This window comes from Leopardus geoffroyi, chromosome C3 (genome assembly GCF_018350155.1).
Source record: "Leopardus geoffroyi isolate Oge1 chromosome C3, O.geoffroyi_Oge1_pat1.0, whole genome shotgun sequence".
In the NCBI taxonomy this organism is placed as follows: Eukaryota; Metazoa; Chordata; class Mammalia; order Carnivora; family Felidae; genus Leopardus; species Leopardus geoffroyi.
This window is the reverse complement of record NC_059338.1, coordinates 126,282,685-126,306,544: the sequence shown is the minus strand read 5'-3', so window position 1 is coordinate 126,306,544 and position 23,860 is coordinate 126,282,685. Positions and strand designations below refer to the sequence as shown.

Genomic DNA, 23,860 nt, shown 5'->3' with positions numbered 1-23,860 from the left:
AACATTTTCTTTTCTCTAGCTTACATTATTGTAAGAATACAATATATAATACATGTAACACACAAAATATGTGTTAACTGTTTATACTCTTGCTAGGCTTCCAGTCAACAAGTCTATTAATTAAGTTTTGGGGGAGTCAAAAGTTATTCGTGGACTTTTGACTGTGCAGGTGTCAGCACCCTTAATCCAGTATTATTCAAGGGTTGACTGTAATACCTTTGAGCGGGGAGTAGGAGGACCATTGTTTCCTAAACGCTACTGCTTTGTAAGAAACATCCTTTTAACAATAGACAAAGTTAGATATGATGTGAAAACTCGGCAACTGGACAGATAAATAAGAAAATTAATATAAGATTTGTTCAGAAATTACATTAATACTTATAACTTGCCAGTGGATATACTAGAGTTAACACACCACATGGTTTCTCACTATTAAATCAAATTTTCAAAGAAATTTAGTTCTGGTGAAATGTATTAGACTGTTAAGCAAACGTTTTAGCTGGTTTCGAAATTACCTTCATCCCCAAAAGGGTTGGACTCTGACAGAAATAGCCCTCACTCCCTAAGTCATTCCCTCATTCCGCCCTTAAACTCCCTGATCACAGTTTTGATATTACTTCATAAATTAGGAGGCCAGCAGACTATTTTAGTTAAAAGGGCCTCGGTAAGCCCAGAGTAGATGAAGATGAAGGCAGGGCTGGCTTTCCCTTCTAATTTTCCGCCCAAACTTTCATGCTGAGGAAATGATTTCCAAGTATTTAGAGCAATCTCAGTTCTACACGCCAGGCACAAAGTATGATTTCTCTAAAAAAGGGGGAAAAAAGTGCCTTAACCCCTAAATCTGTGTGTGAATTTCTAGCATAAGGAAACACACTCAGGTAGTGTCATGTGACCAACAAGCGGAAAATGGAGAGTGCGCTGCACAGTCGAGTGTAGGACATGTGTTTGGCTTGCTTGTTTGCTTAAAGTCCTCTGAGAGAGATAGAATAGTAGACACACCTGCATTAACCGACTGAGGGACTGGTGAAGGGCTGCCCGTGAGGTGCTGAGACATTCTAAATAGAAGGATAAGCTGTGAGGGAAACAAGTCTGCAGTCAGAGGAACAAAGGCGTCATTGGGCGGCAGTACGCAACCTGAAGTGGTTTAGGCTTACCGGGAGGGAGGACGGCCGGGAAAGCTCACAGCCAGGAGGCAGCCGCGCAGGGGCTGCTAGAGGCGCGCCTCCTCATGAGGCCCCGCCCTCCAGGAGCCCCGCCCCGCCAGCGTCGGGCCAATGGGAGCCCGGGATGTTAGCGGGTGGGAGGTGCGGCCGGGTTGCTACAGCCGGAGCTGGGCGGTGGCGGCGGCGGCAGCGGCGGTGGCAGCTGCTGCGGGCGCTGCCGGAGGAATCTCGCGGAATCAGAGGTGGTGGCGCAATGGAGGGACTGGAAGGTGAGGAGGTGAAGGAATACGGGCCGGGCGGTTAGAGAGGACGCGGAGCAGCCAGGGGTGCCCAGGACAGCGGTACCGGGGAAGCGAGGGCGGGTCCGGAGTGGTGGACCCCGCCGCTCCTCCCGAGGCCCTCGCAGGCGGTAGCTCTACAGCCCCCGACACGGTGGAGCTAATGATCCTCTGGCTGCCCCGCTTCAGACGGTCTTCAGCTGGGGTTCTCCACCTCGAGCTTGATACTGCCTTTGGCATCTGCCTGCAGGTCTCTTCCTAACATCTTCTGGTCTTGCCTGATTCCTGAGTGTCCTTTTGGTAATCATAGACTCCGGACAGATTTTATTTTTCTTGCAAAGTAGATTCTTTATTATTGTCCATGGGCTCCCTACCACTAGCCTTTCCTGGGGGGCCTCGGGGTGTATTTCCACCTCTAGGCTGTTTCCAGCCTCTAGCTTCTGACACTTTCCTTGGCCAGTTTCCCTAGGTAACCGTTTTTCTATTTGTACCGCATCTTCTGTTGGAGGGATGCCAAGAGCATCTCCCAAGGAAGAGTCACTGGCCAGCTTTAGAGCCGGGACAATAGATTAACAGAAGGATTTAAGACTTACTCATTACGATTCTGTAAGAGCCGGCATTGATTCCTTATCTTTTGAGTTTATCCTTGTGCTGTAACCATGACTCCAGATTTTGCTTTTTTCCCAATTCTTTCACTTCTCTATTATTTTTATCCATTTAATCCTGTGTAGTATAGCGTTTGCCTAAAAACAACAAAGGAAAAAAAAAACCCAACTAACATTGGCAACAACAGTTTCAAGATTATTTTTCAAATTGTGGTTAATCCTTTCCATGAAGAAGAAGCCTGCAGAATTGAAAAATCATGTTGCCTTGATTTAGCTCTTTTTCCCCCCTCCTAGTTTACGTAGATTCAGGTGGAATTAAAAATAAACAGAAACATTGAGCCCTGTATTGTTGCATGCCAGAGAGCAAATTATTTCAGGTTATGTTATGAAAAGTAATAACTGGTAACTTTTTGCAGTTACCTAAGCTCACCAAAAAACAAGTGTAATGATGAGTATGATAGTGTTTCATGCTTTTGCTCTCATAGTAAACAGCTTGAGAATGGTAGATAAGAATTCTGATAATTTTCCATTTGTGGGCAGCTGCAGTATACTGTTGCAAATGAAGGTCTTAGTCTTTGATCATTTAATTTATTTTAGGGGGATCATTAAGCTTCCATGAGATAGGAATTGTAATGATAGCATTCCTTACTTTCAATATTTTTTTTAGAGGACTCCTGGAGGCATCTTATTTTTAAAAATTTTTTTACATTTATTTATTTTTGAGAGAAAGAGAGAGAGAGCGTGAGCGGGGGAGGGGCAGAGAAAGAAGGCGGCACAGAATCTGAAGCAGGCTCCAGGCTCTGAGCTGTCGGTACAGAGCCCAATGTGGGGTTCGAACTCGAGAACTGTGAGATCATGACCTGAGCTGAAGTAGGAGGCTTAACCAACTGAGCCACCCAAGTGACCCGGCGTCTTATATTTTTTAATGTATTTTGTAATATGTGTTGGTCTTATAGCATAATGGGTTCTGGAATTTTCATGAAGTTATCAAAACATACTTAAAATGCTTTAAAACAGTTTTTCTGCAGATTTTTATTATTTTATTCAACATTTGTAATTAAGGCAAAGATCTTCCTCTGCTTTTTCACTTATGTATGTTAAGCACCTAAAACAGTGTCTGACACAGAGTAGGTACTTAATAAATATTTGTTGTTAGATTAATGACTTTGTCTATGGTGGGCATCATTCTAGGCCCTGGAGACGTAGCAAAAAATATAAAGTCAAAGCTCTGCTCTCATTAAGTAAACCTTACATTTTTGCAGTACTAAGACATTACAATTGAAATCTTAATAAGAATGCTTTTAGAATATAATGAAAACCTATTATAGTACTCAATTACATGGGTGGAGAAATACATGTATTCTGATGTTAATATAGTGTGTTACGAGGGGCACGTTTTGTGGGCCCAGCTTGTGATGTATCATGGTAAATAGTAACTTGCCCTTTACTTTTGTTTTTGTTTTGTTTTGAGTTTTAAACAAAATTAGTTATTATCATTAACTGTAATGTGTTTAGTTCTAATGAATTAGGTTAAAGTATATTAAATTGGTTTTCTGTACAGAAAAGTAATTGAATATTAGTAATTTCAAAAGTGGTTTAAACTAATACAACAAAAGCTCTGAGAAGTTTTGTTGAAGTTAGAACAGTGCCTTTCTTTCTTTCCTTCTTTTTTAAAATCAATCCCTATGAGGTCACATTTTGCAAAGATCATAAGTTTGAATCTTAAGGTTACCATTCATTAATTCATTTATCCATGTCTTCATTTAATAAACATTGCTACAGTGATAAGTAAGATAAAGTTTTCCCCTTATTGGAAGTTAAAATCTAGCACTAAGTGTCTAATAAACATTATATTGAAGTGTCCAGTAGAAAATCTTCAGGAATTTGCTCAACATCATAGTAATTGAGCAAATATTGTACTGTTTGGCATTATACCCATGTTTCTAGTTGAAACCAGTAACTGGACTAAGCTTGATTATAAAACCAGAAAACATATGGGCTCCTAAAAAATTCTATTGAAGATTATTGTACTCTTTTAAAAATTATTTTTATATAAAACATGTACAACTTATATTATTTTTGGTCTTCTGGGACTTTCATGTTTTCTGGTTGTTAACGAGATGAGGTATTAGTCCGAACACTGTATTTCAAAACTAAATATAAATTATTGCTCATGATTTTGTGTAATCTATATCTGAGCACTTCTGTGTTCTCTGTCTAGTTAGAGCAAAGCCTTTAATTCCTTTTCACCTAAGTCTTGTGCTCAATAGGTATACTCGAGACCAGTAGAAGTAGTTCTAGACTTGGGAGAGTTCCAATCTCTCCCAAGCTTTACATCCTTAAAATGTAGAAATGATAAACTTTAAGCAGATTTAATCAATACAGTATTGTCATTTCTTTCATAACATCTTGATAAGTGGTTACTAATAGTTTTAACAGAGATCAGGCTGCCCATTCCTTTTGTGGGTTACTAACTTAGTAGATCTTAGTGTACTATCTTCTGAAATCTCATTAGAAGTCTAATTCTTCTTCTCTAATGTAGCCTCTGATTTAGTTAACACAAGCATTCCTGACCCATTAGAGTTTCCTTTTTGTTTTGTTTTTCCCTAGTCCAAACACATACTAGTTTACTGAACAATTCTTCATCTTTTTAAATTTATCTTGCCTTTATTTATTTATTTATTTATTTATTTATTTATTTATTTTTTGTGCTGAGTTGGAAAATTATTATTATTTTAATAGCCAGTGTGTTCGAGAGGCCTGTGTTTGGATCATTGCTTTGTTTCTTTTTAGCTCTATGATTTGGTTAATTGGAACTTCAGTTTCCTCAGCTATAATAAGTGGGGCTATTAAATACTGACCTACCTGACTATATTAAGATTAAATGATGTCACATATATAAAGCTTTCAGCGAAGTGCCTAGTACATAGGAAGCCCCCTCAGTACTTGTTTATTGGATGGGTAAACTCATAAGAAGTGTGTTAGGAGCTTAGGAGTGATTCGGTACAGGTAAAGCTGCGTGCTTGGAAGGTGTTGTGGGCAGTCTCATTAGATGCCTATGGCAGCAGGATAGATAGACTGGAGAAAGAAGAAACTGGAAATACATATATGTGATGAGGATTTGAACTAAGGCACAAGTAGTAGGAATTAAAAAGGGAAGATAGGGGCACCTGGATGACTCAGTTGGTTAATCGTCTGACAGCCCAGGTCATGATCTCTCAGTTCGTGAGTTCTAGCCCCATGTTGAGCCCTGTACTGACAGTGTGGAGCCTGCTTGGGATTCTTTCTGTCCCTCTTTCTCTGCCCCCACCCCCCGCTTTCTCTCTCTTTCTCAAAATAAATAAATAAACATTTTTTTTTGAAAAAGGAGGATAGATTTAGAAGATATTTCTGAGATAGAGAGGTGAGATATGACTGGTGGATGTGAGAGGGAAAAGGAATCAAATATAAAAGTCTATCTAGCTTGAACTAAGAGATAATGTTAGTATCTTTAACCAAGAAGACCAAGTGGAGTGGGAGAAGAGGTAATGAGTTTGGCTTTATAAATTTTAGTACAGTACTTGGAGACTATCTAGTGGAAATGTCTCATGGCTACTTGGAAATGTTTACTTGGAATTTTTAGCTTAGTAGCCATGACATATAAGTGACAGCAAGTGGATGTACTCACTCAGGAAAGCTGTATGTAACAAAATGTGGAAAGAAGCTTGGGGAGGAATTGATGCTTTAGGGTTGAACAGGAAAGGAAATTGGAGTAGGAAGAAGTCTGTAAAGAGATTTAAAAATTATCAAGAAGGGAAAGTGGTAAGAAACTAATATTTATTGAATAGTGAATGTGTGCCAGAAAAAAGCCTATAGCACCAGAAATTCCTGGAGGTCTTAGTACTAACCAGGTCAAACCCTACTTAGCTTCTGAGATCTGAAAACTTGGGCATAGGAGGGAGAAATATCATTTAAGCCAAGAGAGAAAGGACTTTAAAGGTAGAAGGGATTGGGGCGCCTGGGTGGCGCAGTCGGTTAAGCGTCCGACTTCAGCCAGGTCACGATCTCGCGGTCCGTGAGTTCGAGCCCTGCGTCGGGCTCTGGGCTGATGGCTCAGAGCCTGGAGCCTGTTTCCGATTCTGTGTCTCCCTCTCTCTCTGCCCCTCCCCCGTTCATGCTCTGTCTCTCTCTGTCCCAAAAATAAATAAACGTTGAAAAAAAAAATTAAAAAAAAAAAAAAAAAAAAAAGGTAGAAGGGATTGATCAACAGTGCTTCATGCTATAGAAAGATTCAGTAGAATGAGGACTGAAGAGAGGGCTTTGGATTTGACAATTATTATTGTTGTTGTTGTTATTATTATTATTATTATTATTATTATTATTACTTTAAACTAGACTCCATGCTCAACATGCAGCTTGAACTCATGATGCTGAGATCATGAGATCATGAGTCGTATGCTCTACCACTTAAGCCAGCCAGATGCCTCTGAATATGGCAGTTAGATTCATGGGTGGTTTAATTCCTTGTTTATTTCTTTTTATTTTTTTAAGTTTATTTATTTATTTTGAGAGAGAGAGAAAGTACAAGTGAGGGAGGCCAGAGAAAGACAACGTAGAGCCCGACGTGGGGCTCAGACTCACAAACCGTACAATCCTGACCTGAGCCAAGACCAGCAGTAGGTCGCTTAACCTACTGAGCCATTCAGGCGCCCCTAGTTCCCTGTGTCTTCAAGTCAGTACTCTAAAATCTCCTCATTAAAGAAGCTCTCCCTGATCCTGCCCACTTTCAAACACACATAGCACTGTGACTGTCTTCTCTCTCCTTACTCTGCTGTTTTTCTACATTGTGCTTATCACCACCTGACATTTTATATATTTCATTGCTTTTATTTTTTCCCTGTTAGAAGAGTAGAAGCTCTGTAAGTTCATCTGTGTTTGCTTACCTTATAGAACAGTTCCTGTGTCACGCTAGGTGCTCAACAAATACTTGTGGATCAACAAATTGATCTATTTTAATATAGTGTTTAGGCCTGATAAAATTTGCCTGCAATTCAGATAGGGAGAGAAAGGGAAGTAGAGAGGAGCTAGTCAGTAAATGTAAGCCAGTGTTTCAAAAAAAAATGTGCTACTCAGGACGTTGGTCCTAAAATACCTCCTTGATGAGAAAGGATTTCCGTTGAGGAAATAATAATATACTAATCTCTTTTTTAAGACTGAGGAAGTTCTGCCCTAAGAATACCCATTTATTTAATGTGGCATTTTCCAAACATGTGACCCTGGAGCAAGGGATTTGAGGGTGATTGGTCAAAATGGAAATGACTAGTCAGGTTCAGATTGAGTAGGAAGGGAAGTGCAACCAGAGATGGGTTATCAAGAAAATTCAAATCACTCTGAGATCAAGAAAGTGCTTTAGAGAGAGGTAGAAGGTAGAAATGTGTGGTTAGAGAAGGTGCGTGGGCATTTTGAGAGTCAAATGTGGACCTTTACTAAATTGTTTCAACAGTGGTTGTTTTTGCTGAACTGGAGGGATGGACTAAAGAGGAGTGGAGGGTGAAGGTTATGTGGTGAGTAGGTTAAGTGTGAATGTTGAAATGTTGAAATCTAGGATGGGCTCAATGGGAAAAATCTTGGAGATACTAGAGATTATTGACCTGGAAGTAATTAAAGTTTGAAAAGAATTGTTGGAAGAAGTTGGTGTGTAACAGATGCCATGTGCTGCAAAAGGAAGGTTTTATTTTAAAGATTGCATTCAGATGAACAGTGACCAGAGGTGAGGAAATAGACATGCTACACAGAGGCCAGAACTGTTCTGAATTTCAAGACTTCTTTTCTTTTGAAAATATTCTTTCCTATTTCTTAAATATGTACATTTTAGAATGTCATAACTGTCTTATGTAACAATATATTATTTCACATCTCTATGTATCTATATATTTATCATATGATATATAATATGTATATCATACTTATACATATATATCACCTTTATATGATATATATGTGTGTGTGTAGTTACATATATATACGTGTGTGTGTGTGTACACACACACACACACACGTATATATATGTAACAGCATTATATGAAGATACAGTTTCAAGCTTTATGGTGTACGTTTGAAATTGCTAAATATGGTAATGCATAACAGAATCAACATTGTGTTTGTGATAACTTTTATAAGAGGTTACCTTCTTGAGAGTTTTAGAATATTACTTTATTTACTTGCTTTTGTCCTTAGTTTGAATGCTTCTTTCAACAATGCTTGCTCTCTGCTACAATAGTCAACCCTCTGCATATCATCTCTACTATATTTTTATAAGCCTCACAATTTGCTAGCTTTTGCCACTCAGGACAGATTAGTGGAGTTTGCCCGCATGCACTGCAGAGTAGTATTTTTTTATTTCATTGATTGTGAAGCCATCTTAGATGATCCCTTAAATTATAAGGTAGATTGAACAGATAATATCCTCATTTAACAAATTTTAAACTGAAGCTATTTATATGATTAGTCATACATTTTCTTCTTGAAGACATTTCCAACAAGGAGAGAGACATCATGTTCTTGGCAATAGTTCCTTGTAGATTCTCAGTTCTGTATGTAGACAAATGGAAGTGATTTTCTCAACATTCTACATGCTACCTGAAGCATTCATTCCACCATCTGCAATGGTCAGTTGGTTTAATCATCCTTACATATAACCATTTTTTTTTTAATTTAATACCGGTAAGAGAGATATGTTGTCATCCATGTACTTTTCTTCCTAATGTGGTCTTAAGATAGATTTTATTAGATGAATATAGTATATTTATTATGATATATTAGAGATAGAAGGGGCCATGTAGGCCATTTAACCTAACTTTCTCATTTTATACAAGAGGAAGCTTAATCTTAGGTGCCCAGGGAGTCACAGTTCTATGTGATAGAGCTGGGACCAGTACTTTTTCTGCTAAGCTGTCATATCTTTTAATGAATACCGTTACAACAAAATTTGGCTTTGTGACTGAATCTAAGCTGCTTATCATGACTTGCTGGAAGAAGGCGGTGTTGACACTAACATACATACATGTGTTATATTTTGTGAATTATAGGGCAATCCTCCATGACCAGCTAATATAAGAGGGAAGAAATTATAACTTTACATTTTTATTTATTTTGAATGAAGTAATGACTTATTTTTTTTTTCTTCAGGATAATTGTTTTTAAATCCTTTCTCTTTAGGGGCGCCTGGGTGGCGCAGTCGGTTAAGCGTCCGACTTCAGCCAGGTCACGATCTCGCGGTCCGGGAGTTCGAGCCCCGCGTCAGGCTCTGGGCTGATGGCTCAGAGCCTGGAGCCTGTTTCTGATTCTGTGTCTCCCTCTCTCTCTGCCCCTCCCCCGTTCATGCTCTGTCTCTCTCTGTCCCAAAAATAAATAAACGTTGAAAAAAAAATTTAAATCCTTTCTCTTTAATGCGGTTTCCTCTTTTTTATACCTTTTAGAGATAAAGATTTTTCCTTTAAAGACAATTTGAACATATTTGATAACTTGTAATTAATCCCAGGAGTTGGATTTTATTATATGTTAGTATTGTAGTTGCTGTTACATTAAAAAATGGGAGATGATTTGGTTCTTAGATATAGTGAAGAAGTAAATCATGTAGACTGTTAGCTTTATAGAACAGTGATTTTGTTATTTCATGCTGTGTCACTATGGCTTGATATGTGCTTGGCAAGTTGTGGGTGCTCACACAGGCACTCACATTATTTCCATGGGTTGAATTTATTTTTCTCAATAGTTAATTTTTATAAAATTTTGCTTTGTCATCTTTTTAACAAGGAGATACTGAAATATACTTTTAAGCAAATAAAATATGTGATTCTTTTTAACATTTTGTATTAATGAATTTTTAAATCATTGCATAGAATTTAAGAGTATATGAAAACTATAAATAAGCAGCTTAATAGATTATGCATCATGTGATATCACTTTGACCATCATTATGAAGACATGCTTATCTTAATGTATGTAATGGATTCTATCTAGCAACTGCCTCAACTTTTTAGATAGTGGAATTAAGTCCCTATAAATGAGGTTGCTCTCCCTAAATAACCTAACATGTGGTATTGGAGAAGGACAAATCATGCAAATCTTAGCTTTGCCTTTGTAGTGCCCACTGTTTAACTGCCACCATAGAGACATTGCCTCCATCTGAGATGACAAATAGTCACTGTTTACAATTAAAATAAGGTAGTGGAGTGTTAAGAGAATGAGAGAACACAGCAGTTTTTCTGGTACTGTTTGATTGTATTCTCAAAAATTTCTATTTTGATTCTTCTATTAGTTTTCTGTGAACTCACTAAATGTTTGGAATAAATTATATGAAGTCCTAATTGTACTTTTTTCATGAACTTATTTAGGTTACTTCTAAAACAAAGTGGCTTCTATTTGTCTTTCATGTGATAAAACAATCAGTAAAATATTCATCAGAAAATATGTTTAAGATACAGGTTCAAGTATCATTTTTAGAAAATTACAGATATGGAAATAAATTTAGGTTTGATGATTGGCTAGAAAATAAAATGACAAATTGACTCAGCTATGTAGAATTCCAAAGAATGTAGTTGTTTTTTTTTTAAAATCAACTTAGGAACAAATTGTGTTGTATGAAAATGTGCGATAGATGTATTAAGTTTTGATTGAGTAAAAGTCTCAGCTACTTGTTCCTTATTTAATGAATTGTCCGAATATCTCAATTGTAATATCTCCATTGAATCCTAATATAATATTGTATGTATAAAATAATGAACAATTCATATAATGAGGGCAGCATAGTAACTAGATGATTTTTTCTTTAAAGCATTATACTTCCTGTTGTCTGGTGTTAAACAGAACAAGATTCTTTTTATCTTAGACTCCTTAGATCGTCTCAGGAAGCCACCTCACTGATCACCAATGTTATATCTTAATGCTTTGAGGATTAATAATATGTATTATTAACCTTAAGGTAAACTTTTTTTTAAGGTTTATTTACTTATTTTGAGAGAGACAGAGAGTGCGAGCAGAGGAGGGGCAGAGAGAGAGGGAGAATCCCAAGCCGGCTTTGTGCGGCCAGCATACAGAACTCGAACTCACAAAACCCTGAGATCATGACCTGAGCCAAAATCAAGAATCAGACACTTAACCAGCTGAGCCACCCAGGCACCCCAAGATAAACTTGGTTTTTAGCGTTTGGTAATTTACAGGAGAGATAGCCTATAAGTTCAGAGAATATAACAAATTGGTTTGGTTAAAATTAAAGAAAACTACATATTTCCAGCAATATGTGTGTGGTTATCCTTAAATCATGACTTCAGTATTTGGCATGGCCTTTTTGACCACTGATAACTTGTGGTTATCTTGTGCCCATTTTAATCAATAATATTGTTTATTCCAAAATGAAACAAGTCATTTTCCACAAGAATTCACAACTTGCATATGAAACCAAGGGAAGACATTGAAATTTGAAACTTTCACAATTTGAGCAAAGAATTTACTGATTGAATTCTTTTCTAAGGGCGCCTAGATGGCTACTCAGTCAGTTAAGTGTCTGACTTTAGCTCAGGTCATGATCTCACGGTTCATGGGTTCGAGCCCCGCATGGAGCTCTGTGCTGACAGCTCAGAGCCTGGAGCCTGTTTCTGATTCTGTTTCTCTCTCTCTCTCTGCCTCTCCTCCACTCTCACTCTATCTCTCTCTTAAAAATAAACATTAAAAAAAATTCTTTTCTGTTTCAGAAAATGGAAGTGTCCAAGTTGGAGAATTGTTACCATGCAAGATTTGTGGAAGAACATTCTTTCCAGTGGCATTAGTGAGTACCTTTTTCCTTTGGGTTATGGCAGATCTGTAATTGTTTGATACTTCAGGATAGACATTACAGAAAGAACTTCTGTGGAATAATTAAAAGATATACTGGCCAGTGTTCTTTGTTAAAGATATCACTTTCATCTAGATCTTTCTTCCAGAATGTTCTCTTTTTTTTAGAGTTTGTCTTCAGAACTACTGTGTTAAAGTGTTCCTCTCTGGGAATATTAGCAAAACTAAACAAAAACTCTGAGAAATGCATAATAATGTATTTAAAGACAGAATGATATGATGTCTGGGATTTGCTTTAAAGTACTTAAGGAAAAAAAGCTAGTATAGATGACAAGATTGCTGAATCGTTGGTAATTGTAGATGAGGAAATAGGAGTTCATGACACTGTTCTCTTAATTTTTAAATATATTTGAAATATTCTGAAGAAAAATTGTTTTCAAGTAAAAGTATACCTAAAATATATTATGCATTCTTTAGATACTTTTAGATATATGATGTACACAAACATAAGCACTTTTAATTTATTTTAATTTAAAAATAGCCAACTAGAGAATAAGGGAAAAAATGCCTATGTACTAATAAAATACTTGATTTTTACTTTTAAATATAAAATATACATTTATTAATATTTTGATGTAGAATAAAGAGTTTTCTTTGAATATGGATCTGCTGGCTAGAGTTCTGCCACAATCCAGAATGTCTATTACTATTTCCAGTTTGTTTCTTTAAAGCAAAGTGAGGATTTAATGATCCAAAATGTCCATCAGACTATGGACTTCTTATAAATAATAATTTTTTTTTTTCCTTTGTCCTTTAAAAACATCTAGCCCACACTTAGTGATTTTTTTTCTTGTTTCTATTATCAATTCACTGTTTTTCAAACTATTTTCAAGCATTCAGCTCAGTTTACGTAGGAAAAAAGTTGCCCTTTTTGCCCTCATTTATTTATTTAATTAAATAATGTGATCACTATTTGGGAATAAGCGCTACATACTTTTGGCACATACAACTCAATGTGAGAATAGACATCTATTAGGAAGTTGCCTGTTAGCCACACTTTTAGTTTTTTTCATATGTAAGAGATTTTTATTCTAATAGCTATAATTGCAGTGCTTGTTGAAAATGAAAACTGAAAACACGTATATAGAACAATTGATTTCTGATTGTGTATTGAAAATATAAGAGGCTCCATGATACCAAACCAACCAGTTCTGAGGTTTCCTCTTTTCTCAGATAAAGTTCAACAGTTCTTGCTTGTTCAGTGTTTATCAAAATACAGAAGTAAAAAAAGTGCATATAGTGCACTGATGTCATTTGTTAACGTGTTTTATTTAGGGGAGGGGAAATAATTATCCATTAGGTTAACTGGAATCAGTTATGAGAGCTTCCATTGAAATGAATGCATGAAAGATTAAATGAATGAGCTGCCAGCTGTATTTAAAAAAAAAAAAAACAAAACTATAGAAGTGGAAGGCTAGACAGCTCAAGAAAAATCCTTGGTAAAGAAAGACAGAGAACTTGATTTCCAAGTTCTAGATGAACTTGGAAGAAATAGATGATTGTGAAGGAAATCGGACCACTGTGTCCTATCATTTTGTGTTAACTTTACATTAACATACTACTGTTTTGTTAATAATTTTAGTAGCCCAGTCTACTATTATTCTGTTAATTTTTTGTGATCCTCACGCTAATCCAGTCTCTGTTTACATTCTTTTTCTAGTATCTATTTTCATGTATTTAGTGATGAAGGGAAATTTTTTTTTCACTCAATAGCTTCAATTTGGTTACATTACATTTCCTTATTCTCAGCAGTATAAAAACTAGAATATTCAATAACTTAATAAAATTTTGGAAGAGTATTTTTCTATACTCTCTTGTTGTATATAGTAACTGTACTTTCTTGAGAAGATAACTTACAGCATGCATCATATATACCTTTTAACAATTTTAGTTAAAGCAAAATATGTCTTATTTATGTTTTATTTATTTATTTAATTTATGTTTTATTTTTATTTCATCTTCCAGTTTTTAAATTGGTCTCAAATGGCAATTTAAAGTTTTTTAGAATTCCCTTCTATAGAAAAGAAAATGATACATTGCATTTATTCATCTTGACAGAAAAAACATGGACCTATTTGCCAGAAAACTGCCACTAAAAAACGGAAGACTTTTGATTCAAGCAGACAAAGAGCTGAAGGAACTGATATTCCAACAGTAAAGCCTCTTAAACCTAGGGTAATTACATAGCTTTTTGAATAGTATGGACTTTCCTGCTATATATATTGAAAAAAAATTGTAATTATCTGTTGTGCTAAGATTGAAAATTAAGGAGAATTGTTTCATGTTTTCAGTTTATAAATGATCAGAAAATTGTTTATTTTAAACTTCTGCAAAGAAGAAACCAACTACTGTCTAAAAACCTATTACACTGAGGTTTTTATAGCATTGGAAAGCCAATTGCTTAATTGTAGGCTGGAAATAATTTAAAAGTTTTCACATACTCTTTTTAAGTCATTGTTAATTACTTCAAACATAAGTTAGGTACTGTGTATAAGTTTAAGTGTCATATCAGTAGTATAATCCCTATATGCAAAAGTAAAGCTATAATTTATAGATACCTTAGTATAATAGAGACTGATTATTTCGATTGTCAGTAATTGTGATCTTATGCTTTCTGGGGAAGTTTGATCAGTTACTCATCTGTCCATGTATAGCCATTGTCAGCTTATTTTCTTTGAAAGCAGTGAATCTCCTTTCATAATCTCTCCTTAATGCTACCTGTGATATGTTATATTGCTAACAATAAATCACATACATACTTTGTTGGGCATAGTTTTGAATAGTTCAGTGAAATAGTAAAAATTTGATTACCTCATTGTATGGGTTCTACTTCAGTGATAATGACTTCTCCTTGTGCTACAGGAAAACATTTCCCAGTGGGGCAATTAATCTTACAATAAAATTATTTGACAATAGAAAAATCTAATGTCCATCTTTGTTTTTCAGTCTGTGACTGTTTAAGTCAAGAATAGTGAAATTTGAATAATGTACATAAACCATTATTTGAATTTTTTCTTAGTATGTCTTCCAGATATATGATTATATTGGCTTTAATTAGCTAAGATAGTTAAACTATCTATTGTTTATTGAAAGTTTTGGAGGCAATCTAATATAGTGGGTATAAAAATGAAAGCTGGCTCAAGAGCAGCCTGCCTGGATTTAACCCTTACTCTGTTACTTACCATATTGTGTTGGACAGGTTACTTAATCTCTACTTTTCTTTATCTGTAAAGTGATTGAAATGGTAGTATCTATTTTGTGGGGTTCTTATGAGGATTACATAGAGTTTACCCATGATGATGTCTCAATAAATGTTAGCTATCCTATTTCTTTTTAAAGGAGAAGGGTTCCAATAGTGAAAAATTAAGCCTCAGATAAAAGCAAGGTAAAAACCATTGCTTTGCATTAATTTCTTGGTACTTAAAATTGTGGTTTATAGAACAATAATGTCAGCACTATTTGGGAACATGTTAGAAATGCAGAATCTCAGGTCCCACCCAGACATACTGAATTAGAATCTGCATTTTAACAAAATCCTTGGGGAGACATATTCATGTTAAAGTTTGAAAATCAGTATATTGACTTTTTTTCCCTTGATGTTTTCATAATTCTTTCCTTGTCTGTGTATTTTGTGAATTTGACTTTGATATGCCTTGGTGATGGTGGGTTTTTGTTGAATCTAATGGGAGTTCTCTGTGATTCTTGGATTTTGATGTCTGTGTCCTTCCCCAGATTAGGAAAGTTTTCTGCTATAATTTGCTCATATAAACCTTCTGCCCCTTTTTCTCTCTTCATCTTCTGGGAGTCCTATGATTTGGATGTTATTCCTTTTAATAAGTCACTGAGTTCTCTAAGTCTTATATCATGATCTTTTACCTTTGCTTCCTTCTTTTTCCCTGCTTTCTTATTTTCCATAATTTTATCTTTTATATCGCTGATTTGCAGCTCTGCTTCATCCATTCTTGATGTTGTGGCATCCATTAGAGATTGTTTCTCGGTTATAGCATTTTTAATTTAGTCCTGAGTAAACTTTATTCTCTTATCTCTGCAGAAAGGGATTCTATGCTTTTTGCAACTGCAGCTAGTATTCCTATTATTGTGGTTCTGAATTCTAGTTCAGACTAGTTCAGACATCTTGCTTATATCTATGTTGATTAAGCCCTGGCTGTCATTTCTTCCTGTCCTTTCTTTTGGGGTGAATTACTTTGTTTTGTCATTTTGGAGGATAGAAAAAAAAAATTAATAAAATAAAAATAAAAATTAAAAATAAAACAAAAAAATCAAATAAAGGGAGCTAGATCCTAGGTGTGTTTTGTTCTGTTTGTTGAAAAAAGCTTGACAGGATAGAGAAAAAAAGGGAAAGAAAAGAAAAAAAAAAAAGTAAGAAAAAATTTTTAAAAACTATATAATAAAGTAGAATAAAATGAAATAGAATAAAATATTTTAAAAAATAAATAAAATAAAAAAATAAAAATAAATTTTTCCCTTTCTGTACCCAAGAAAGAGGAAGGAAAAAAAAAAAGAAAAAAAGTCAATTTAAGCAAAAACAGAAACAAAATGAATAAATGAACCAGCAAACAGAATGAAACCTGAATGAAGTTACATCCCATTTCCCCTAGAACTGAAACTATGAAGCCCTCTATAGTCTGTACACTAAGCAAGTGGAGGGACTTGTCCTGGTCTTCTAGGGGATGTGCTTGGGGGGGGTGCAGTTGGGAGGGGCTTGGTATAACAGCTCTGTTCTCCACTAGGTTGTGCTGCTTGGCTTACTGGGGTAGATCAGTGTGATGCCTGTGTGCATGAGAAGTGGAAATGGCTTCACCCAGCTCCCTAGTCTCTGACACAGGAACTTGGCACTCTTCACCAACCAGCAATCAAGCACCCCTTCTTTGTTTCAGGCCTCCATCCACTCCTTGCCTCTGCCCTGTCCGTTTCCAAGTTGTCCACTCGGCAGGCAGCACCTCCCTTTGGAGTTTTATCTCAGATAGGGTTTGTTTCAAAACCCCACACTTTAAAGACCTCTGCTTGGACTTGCACCAACTCTCTGGCAGAGAGTCTTGCTGAACAATGGCTGGGTGCCGGCTTGCCCCCAGAAAACATTCATGTGATCGCACAGCAGCAGAGGTTCAGAGATTATGGCAAATCACAATGCATAGCCAGTGCCAGGTTTCACCACACTCTGATGTCTTTGTCCCAATATCAGGAAACATGGCTATTCCACTGGGACCTTTGCCTGTGAGAAAGCCATATGGCCTCTACCAAATGCACTCCAAGCGGGGGAACCATTTCTCCCCATGTGGCACATGAATCCCTCAGACCCCATTTCCTGCTCCTGGGGATTCGCCCTACTTCCTCCCAAGCTCTGCCAGGCACTGAGTCCCAGAACTTCAGACTCTGTACTCCACTGTTTATGGAATCTTGGTGGTATTGAAACCCTCTCCTTTCTTCACATTAGCGGTTATGGAGAACAAATTTCTTGTTCAGTCTCCTGTGAGTGTTTTCACTCTTTCTCTCCAGCTACTTTTGCAGGAATGCTTTTCTTACATGATCCCGATGCACTGCACTCTCCCCCCTTACTCTTTCTCTGTTCTCTGCAAAAACAGCTCCCAACCCTCCATGGCTTTTCTCTCCCCCAGTTCACCTCTCTGTACTGCATTCCTGCCGAGTTCTGTGGCTCAAGTACCCAGATTGTTGTGTTAATCCTCAGATCAGTTTCCTAGGTGTTCAAAATGGTTTGGTGCTGACCTAGCTGTGTTTCAGTGACGAGGCAAGCTGAGGGTCTCTATGCTGTCCCACCATCTTAACTCCTCCCCCTTGAAAATCTGTGTATTAGAAGATTTAAACATCATAGTGTAGTTCTCCTTCTGTATCAAGGAAATCCTACAAAATCATAAGCAGAGTGGAGTAAAGCAGATACAAACTCCATTTTGGGAGAAACTAATCCACAGACTACAAAATATTTGTAAGGGCTGCCCAAAGCAACTGAATGCCAGGAGAACCTACCCACAGAGGAAGTGTAGGAAGTTGCTGAGGGACCCATGGCCCAGAATGGGAACCTGCCACCTCAAAGGTGAAGGGTCTCCTCACCTTAAAGGTGACTCCTTATGTGAGAGAAGTCTAATCAGGAAGTATATATCCCTTGTTTACTATAGCCAAAGCAGGAACTGGGGTGAGTACAGGACCCTGGATGGCCAGGAAGTGGAATGAGCCTCGCTTAATTTGAACAAAAGCCAGAAAGGAGGAAGTAGGGAGAAGAGGCACAGAGTTGAAGAAGCCCAATGTCAGAAGATCTCCAAAAGCACTAATGAAAATAAAATACCCTTTCTGAAGGTAAGGGGCCCACTCTAAAGAGCTAGGTCCTATTTTTTTTTGAAGTGGTTAGTATGGTTATTGAGGGAAGCATGGCTGGCAGCAGTAGCCTTCCTGGACCCATCTTGTTTTAGAGCAGAATGAGAGGTGTGTCTTGTAATCATGGAGAGGCCTTATTTACATCTGTATCTACAAAGGAGAAGAGAGCTGTTGGTTTGTGTAGCCTGGAAAGGGACTGTGGACCTCTCCTTCTCTGCAGAACCTGTTGTAAATAGCTGTACCAGGAAAACCTAATTCATTCAATGATGAATAATAATAAACCACACAAGGATGCTATGAGAAAAAAGGTAGAGGAGAGCACCAAAACTTACCAGTAGATGAGTTATACTCATGGAGCAGATGAATGTTGTATTCAGACCTTTCACTATTAAATAAGAAACTTTAAAAGGTCAGTTATCTCCAGTATCTAAATTTGCTTGTATTTAGTTAAGGTTTTGCATCTATCTTCACGAGAGAGGTGAGTTTGTCATTTTTCTTTCTATCAAATTTTTGTTGCTTTTGTAAACCTAATTGGAAAATTGTTCTCTTAGTTTTTTTTATTTTTTGAAAGAGTTTTAAAAGATTGATGCTATTTATTTTTCTTTTTTGTTTAATTATTTTTAATATCATTTATTTATTTTGAGAGACATAGAGACAGCATGAGCAGGGAGGGATAGAGAGAGAGGGAGAGAGAGAACCTGACAGCACAGAGCTCGGCTCAATCTTATGAACTGTGAGATCATGACCTGAGCTGAAATCAAGAGCCGGCCACTCAACCAGCTGAGCCACCCAGGCACCTAATGCTATTTCTTTCTTAAATGTCTGTAAGAATTCAACAGTAAAGGCATCTGGGCCAGAAGTTGTCTTGAGGTTTTTAAATAAAAGATTCATTAAAAAAAATTAATGTAAGATTGTTGTGATTTCCTGTTTCTTCTGGCATCCCTTTTGTGGTGTTTGTCAAGGATAGTGTTCATATAATGTGGTCGAATTTATTAGCATAAGGTACATTATAGCACATATCTTCATTTTTCCTCATGTTTATAAGAACTCTATCATGTACTATTTTCCATTCCTTGGTATTTTGTGTTTTCTTTTTCTCCTTACTAGTCCTGCTTATTACTCTTTTTAAAGAACCATCTTTTGACTTTGCTAATTGAATGTATATTCTTGACTTAAAAAATAAAGACATAATAGAGATAGTTGGGTGTTTCAATAATATGACACAACTAAACCTATTGTAGCACAGGTGCCAGCATTATGCATATGGAAAGATACTTAGAGGTGGCCTTTAAAGATAGGAACAAGATTAAACTCTAACCAATATAGTAATTGCTATAACAGACACAGTTAGATGTTAGATGCATAGAGATTAGAAAAGAGAAAGTAAAAGTAGCATTATTAGATGATATGCCTGGAAAACTCCAGAGAATCAACTGTTAAATGATTATAAACAGTAAGAGAAACCAGTGAAGTAATGAGATATAATGCTCATTATACAGAATTCTGAGATATACAGAAATTACTGAGTCTCATATGTTCCCTTGAAACATAAAAAAAGAAAAGACTCTCAATAAAAAAATAACAGAAAATAAAAAATATCTAGGAATTATATAGGTATAAGGTATACATTATGCCTTATAAGGTATGAGACTTCCACAAAGGATACTTTAAAAAAACTGAAAAACACAAACACTTCTTTAAATGGAAATATCTCATGTTTTTGGATAGGCAGGTTCAAAAAAATAAAGGTATTAAGTATTAAGTTCCTTAAGTTGTTTATGAATGCAATGTTTAATTTTTTCAGTTAAAATATAGTTTAAAAAAGTTAGACAAGCTGATTCTAAAGTTCATATGGGAAAATGTACATAACAAGAATAACCAGAAAAGATTGAAAAAGAAGCAGCCTAAAGTAGGGTTATCCTATCAGATATTAAACTAGTATTATATTATAAAGTCTTAACATTGAAAACACTAATACTAACACAAGGATAATCAGAACAGTGGAACAGAAGAGAAAGTTCAGAAATACCCAAATACAAAAGAGAATATGATAAAAGTGTTATCAGTTCAATGGTGAGAAAAGTCAATAAAGGATACTGAGACAGACAGCTGCATAGCCATGTTAAAAACAAGAAATAAAGTTGAATCCATACATCACACCATAACTCATGATAAATTCCAAATGAATGAAAGATTTAAAAATTTTAAGTAAAACCATGAAAATTCGGGGGGGGGGGCGGGGAAACATGGGAAAATTCCATTTACCTTAGTGTGAGGTTGGGTCTTGCTAACAATGACTACAAATCTGGAACTCATAAAAGAAACAAATAAACTATATTTTAAAAATAATTACTAATATCAGAACAGCCTTAGACAAGCTCATAAGATAGCCATATTGTAGGGGAGGGCTGAAGCTAGTCTCCTATAAAGAGTTAACTAGAAATTGTTAAAAATAAGACCAGTGACCCAACAGGTAATTTGACTAGGCACATAAATTGTTCACAAAGAAGGCAGTGCAAATGATTCTTAATGATACGAAAAGATGCTCAACTCACTTTTGATAAGAGAAAAGCCAGCTAAAACCAAAGAGAAGTATTTTTCACCTCTCCAGTGAGTTAAAAAAAATAGAAGTTTAATAACATACTCTGTTGGAGAAAGCATAGGAAAATAGGGAAATTACCCTGTTAGTGGAGCTTAAATGGATGTAACACCTACAGAAGTCAATTTAGCAGTGTTTTTAACAATTACAATTGCATTTTAAAAATCGCATATAATACAATTACATGAAGTTTATTTTTAAAATTATAAATTTGGGGAGAAAGTCACTTAAGGACTTCTAATAAGAGAACATTTAAAATAACATAGCATTTCCTCAAGTTTTATTTCAGTTATTTTTTATTTTTTATTATTTTTTTTAATGTTTATTTATTTTAAGAGAGAGAGTGTGTGTGTGAATGCGAGTTGGGAAGGGACAGGGAGAGAGGGAGAGAGAATTCCAAAGTGGCCCCATGCTCAGCACATAGCCCAATGCAGGGCTACATCTCACTACCCTGAGATCATGACTGGAGTCAAAATCAAAATTAATGCTTAACCAACTGACCCATCCAGGTGCCCCTCAACTAATTAAAAAAATGTTTTGAAATGGGTTTTTCTTTATTTGTCTATAGCCTGAACCACCAAAGAAACCATCTAATTGGAGAAGAAAACATGAAGAATTCATTGCCACCATAAGAGCAGCTAAAGGCCTTGATCAGGCACTTAAAGAGGGTGGAAAACTTCCTCCTCCTCCTCCACCTTCTTATGATCCTGGTATGTGGAATATTGTTGACAGAAATGTTCATATGGAGAGAAAATACTGATCGAATTTTTATAAATTTTAAGTTGTTATGAAAATTAATTTATAATTATGGAACTTGATGAAGCATAATCTTTAAAAGTTTAACTATAAAATAATGCTGATTTTTTTCAGACATTTAGGCTTATAAAGACACATCAGTGTTGAACATAGAAATTCATTATCTTTTTATTTCAATACTGTTATTTAAACATAAAGCATTATAATATCATTTGAAACATTATTATAGTCACTTTCAAATGTTAATATACCAGGAAATATTTGAAGATGCTCACTATCAATTGAAATGTAGTCATTTGGTAAGATTCAGATTGTTTTGTTGCCTGATGCCTTTGGTATCTTCTTATCTGGGAAGGAAAAAAAACATACTGTTGTTTCTAAGAGGTACATGTTCATGTAGGGAAACCACCATAAAAATTCATTTACCTAAATTATGCCTTAATTTCATGTATTATTATACTTTCTTAGGTAGATAAAAGTTGCTTATTTGTTGTTACCAAAAGCAAGGTAAGATGCTGGCAACCTTATATAAGATACTGCGATATTGAAAGATTTAAAATACCACAATTGACACTTGGACATTGACTATTAGAGTAGTCTGAAGAGGTAGTTATTTTAATATAACAAGTTAGCTGCATTAGATTGTGTTAGTATTGTGATTGAGATTTATTTCTCAGTAAAGAAAAGTCTTATAAAATAAGTCGGGGAGATGAAAAGTGCAGCATAGGGAAATAGAGTCAATAATATTGTAATTACATTGTATGCTGACAGATAGTAATTACACTTACTGTGGTGTGAATTGAGTAATGTACAGAATTGTGGAATCACTGTGTTGTACACCTGAAACTAATGTAACATTGTATGTCAGCTATACTTCAATAATATATATATATATATTTTTTAAAAGGAGTCCTGTAGAAAACCTAGATATGATCGTTTTTAACATTTTATTGTAGTGAAGAGGTTAACAAACTATTTCTATAAAGGGCCAGATCGTATCGTAATGAGGTATATTTTTATCTTATCTGTTGGAACTTCGAAGAGAAAATAAAACTGTATAAAGTCAAACTATTTCTTGACAGTTTTATCCTATTATTATCATTGTTTATTATTATTATTATTTTTAGTGAGAGAGAGTGCTAACAAGGAAGAAGGGCAGAGGTGGGGAGAGAGAGAGAATCTCAAGCAGGCTCCATGCTTAGCATGGAGCCCAATGTGGAGCTCAATCCCACGACCTTGGGATGACCTGAGCCAAAATCAAGAGTTAGACACTCAACCAACTGAGCTACCCAGGCGCCCAACAGTTTTACTCTAATTAAAATGAAAAATTTTAACAGATGAGCTCAAATTTTAAAATTTATTTTTAATGTAATATGTTATTACTGCTTAATAACTTAGTCTCCAGTATAAAAATATGTATATATTGTGGAAACATATGATATATTATAAAGACAAAGAAGAAATCCTGTTTTTCCTCTACTTATTCATTCTTTTGTACTAAGGATTTATGTTTTGGGTTTTGTTCCCCTCAAATAAGATTCTAAGCTGGGAGAACATCAGAATTTACCATATGCTAGCAGACTTTTTTCTTAAATGTCTTTACCAAGTTTAGTGGTCAGGTTGGGTGGTGATAAGGAAATAACAAGTTTTGTGTATCAAATATTATTGCTTTTGTTACACATATTGAATTACTGTCCACAAAAAACTTATAGTTCCTTATGTTTCACTTTAAGAATTATGTTATTTTGTTTCTTTTTTCTGTTTTAGATTATATTCAGTGTCCATATTGCCAAAGGAGGTTTAATGAAAATGCAGCTGATAGACATATTAATTTCTGTAAAGAACAGGCAGCACGTATTAGTAACAAAGGCAAATTTTCTACTGATACCAAAGGAAAGGCGACTTCTCGGACACAGGTGAAATGTTCAATTATTTCTACAAATGAGAAAATGACTCAGTTTTACAGTTTTTTGCATATGCTTTACAGAACATTTGACTGTAATTTTCTCACCTGCTAAAATTTTTTATTACTGTTCAGGGACTTAGTAAGAAATTTGAGTGTTTAATTGATAACAAGTAATTAAAATTATTAATTTTAAATGGACTTGAGCTTATAGAGATTTGAAAATACACAGGTTGATAAAGGTATTAGGAAAAGTAAGAAAACTGGTTAAAAGGTAGGTGAAGGAGATTCAGAGGAACCTAGTGGGGTTAGAAGAGTGAGAAAATGGCAGTAAAAAT

At 35.6% G+C, this 23,860-nt stretch overlaps 1 protein-coding gene across 2 annotated transcripts in view; it reads left to right on the top strand.

The window, feature by feature from the left end:
- The first annotated feature begins 1,177 nt into the window (after positions 1–1,177).
- The window catches only part of ZC2HC1A (zinc finger C2HC-type containing 1A), a 50,615-nt gene continuing 27,932 nt past the window's right edge, over positions 1,178–23,860 (top strand). For both annotated transcript variants that reach the window (XM_045454820.1, XM_045454822.1), the window contains exons 1-5: positions 1,178–1,432; positions 11,778–11,851; positions 13,975–14,091; positions 21,432–21,573; positions 23,387–23,535. In XM_045454820.1, the coding sequence (XP_045310776.1) occupies positions 1,288–1,432; positions 11,778–11,851; positions 13,975–14,091; positions 21,432–21,573; positions 23,387–23,535 (627 nt within the window). In that variant the 5' untranslated portion in view covers positions 1,178–1,287. The remainder of the gene's footprint in view (positions 1,433–11,777; positions 11,852–13,974; positions 14,092–21,431; positions 21,574–23,386; positions 23,536–23,860) is intronic.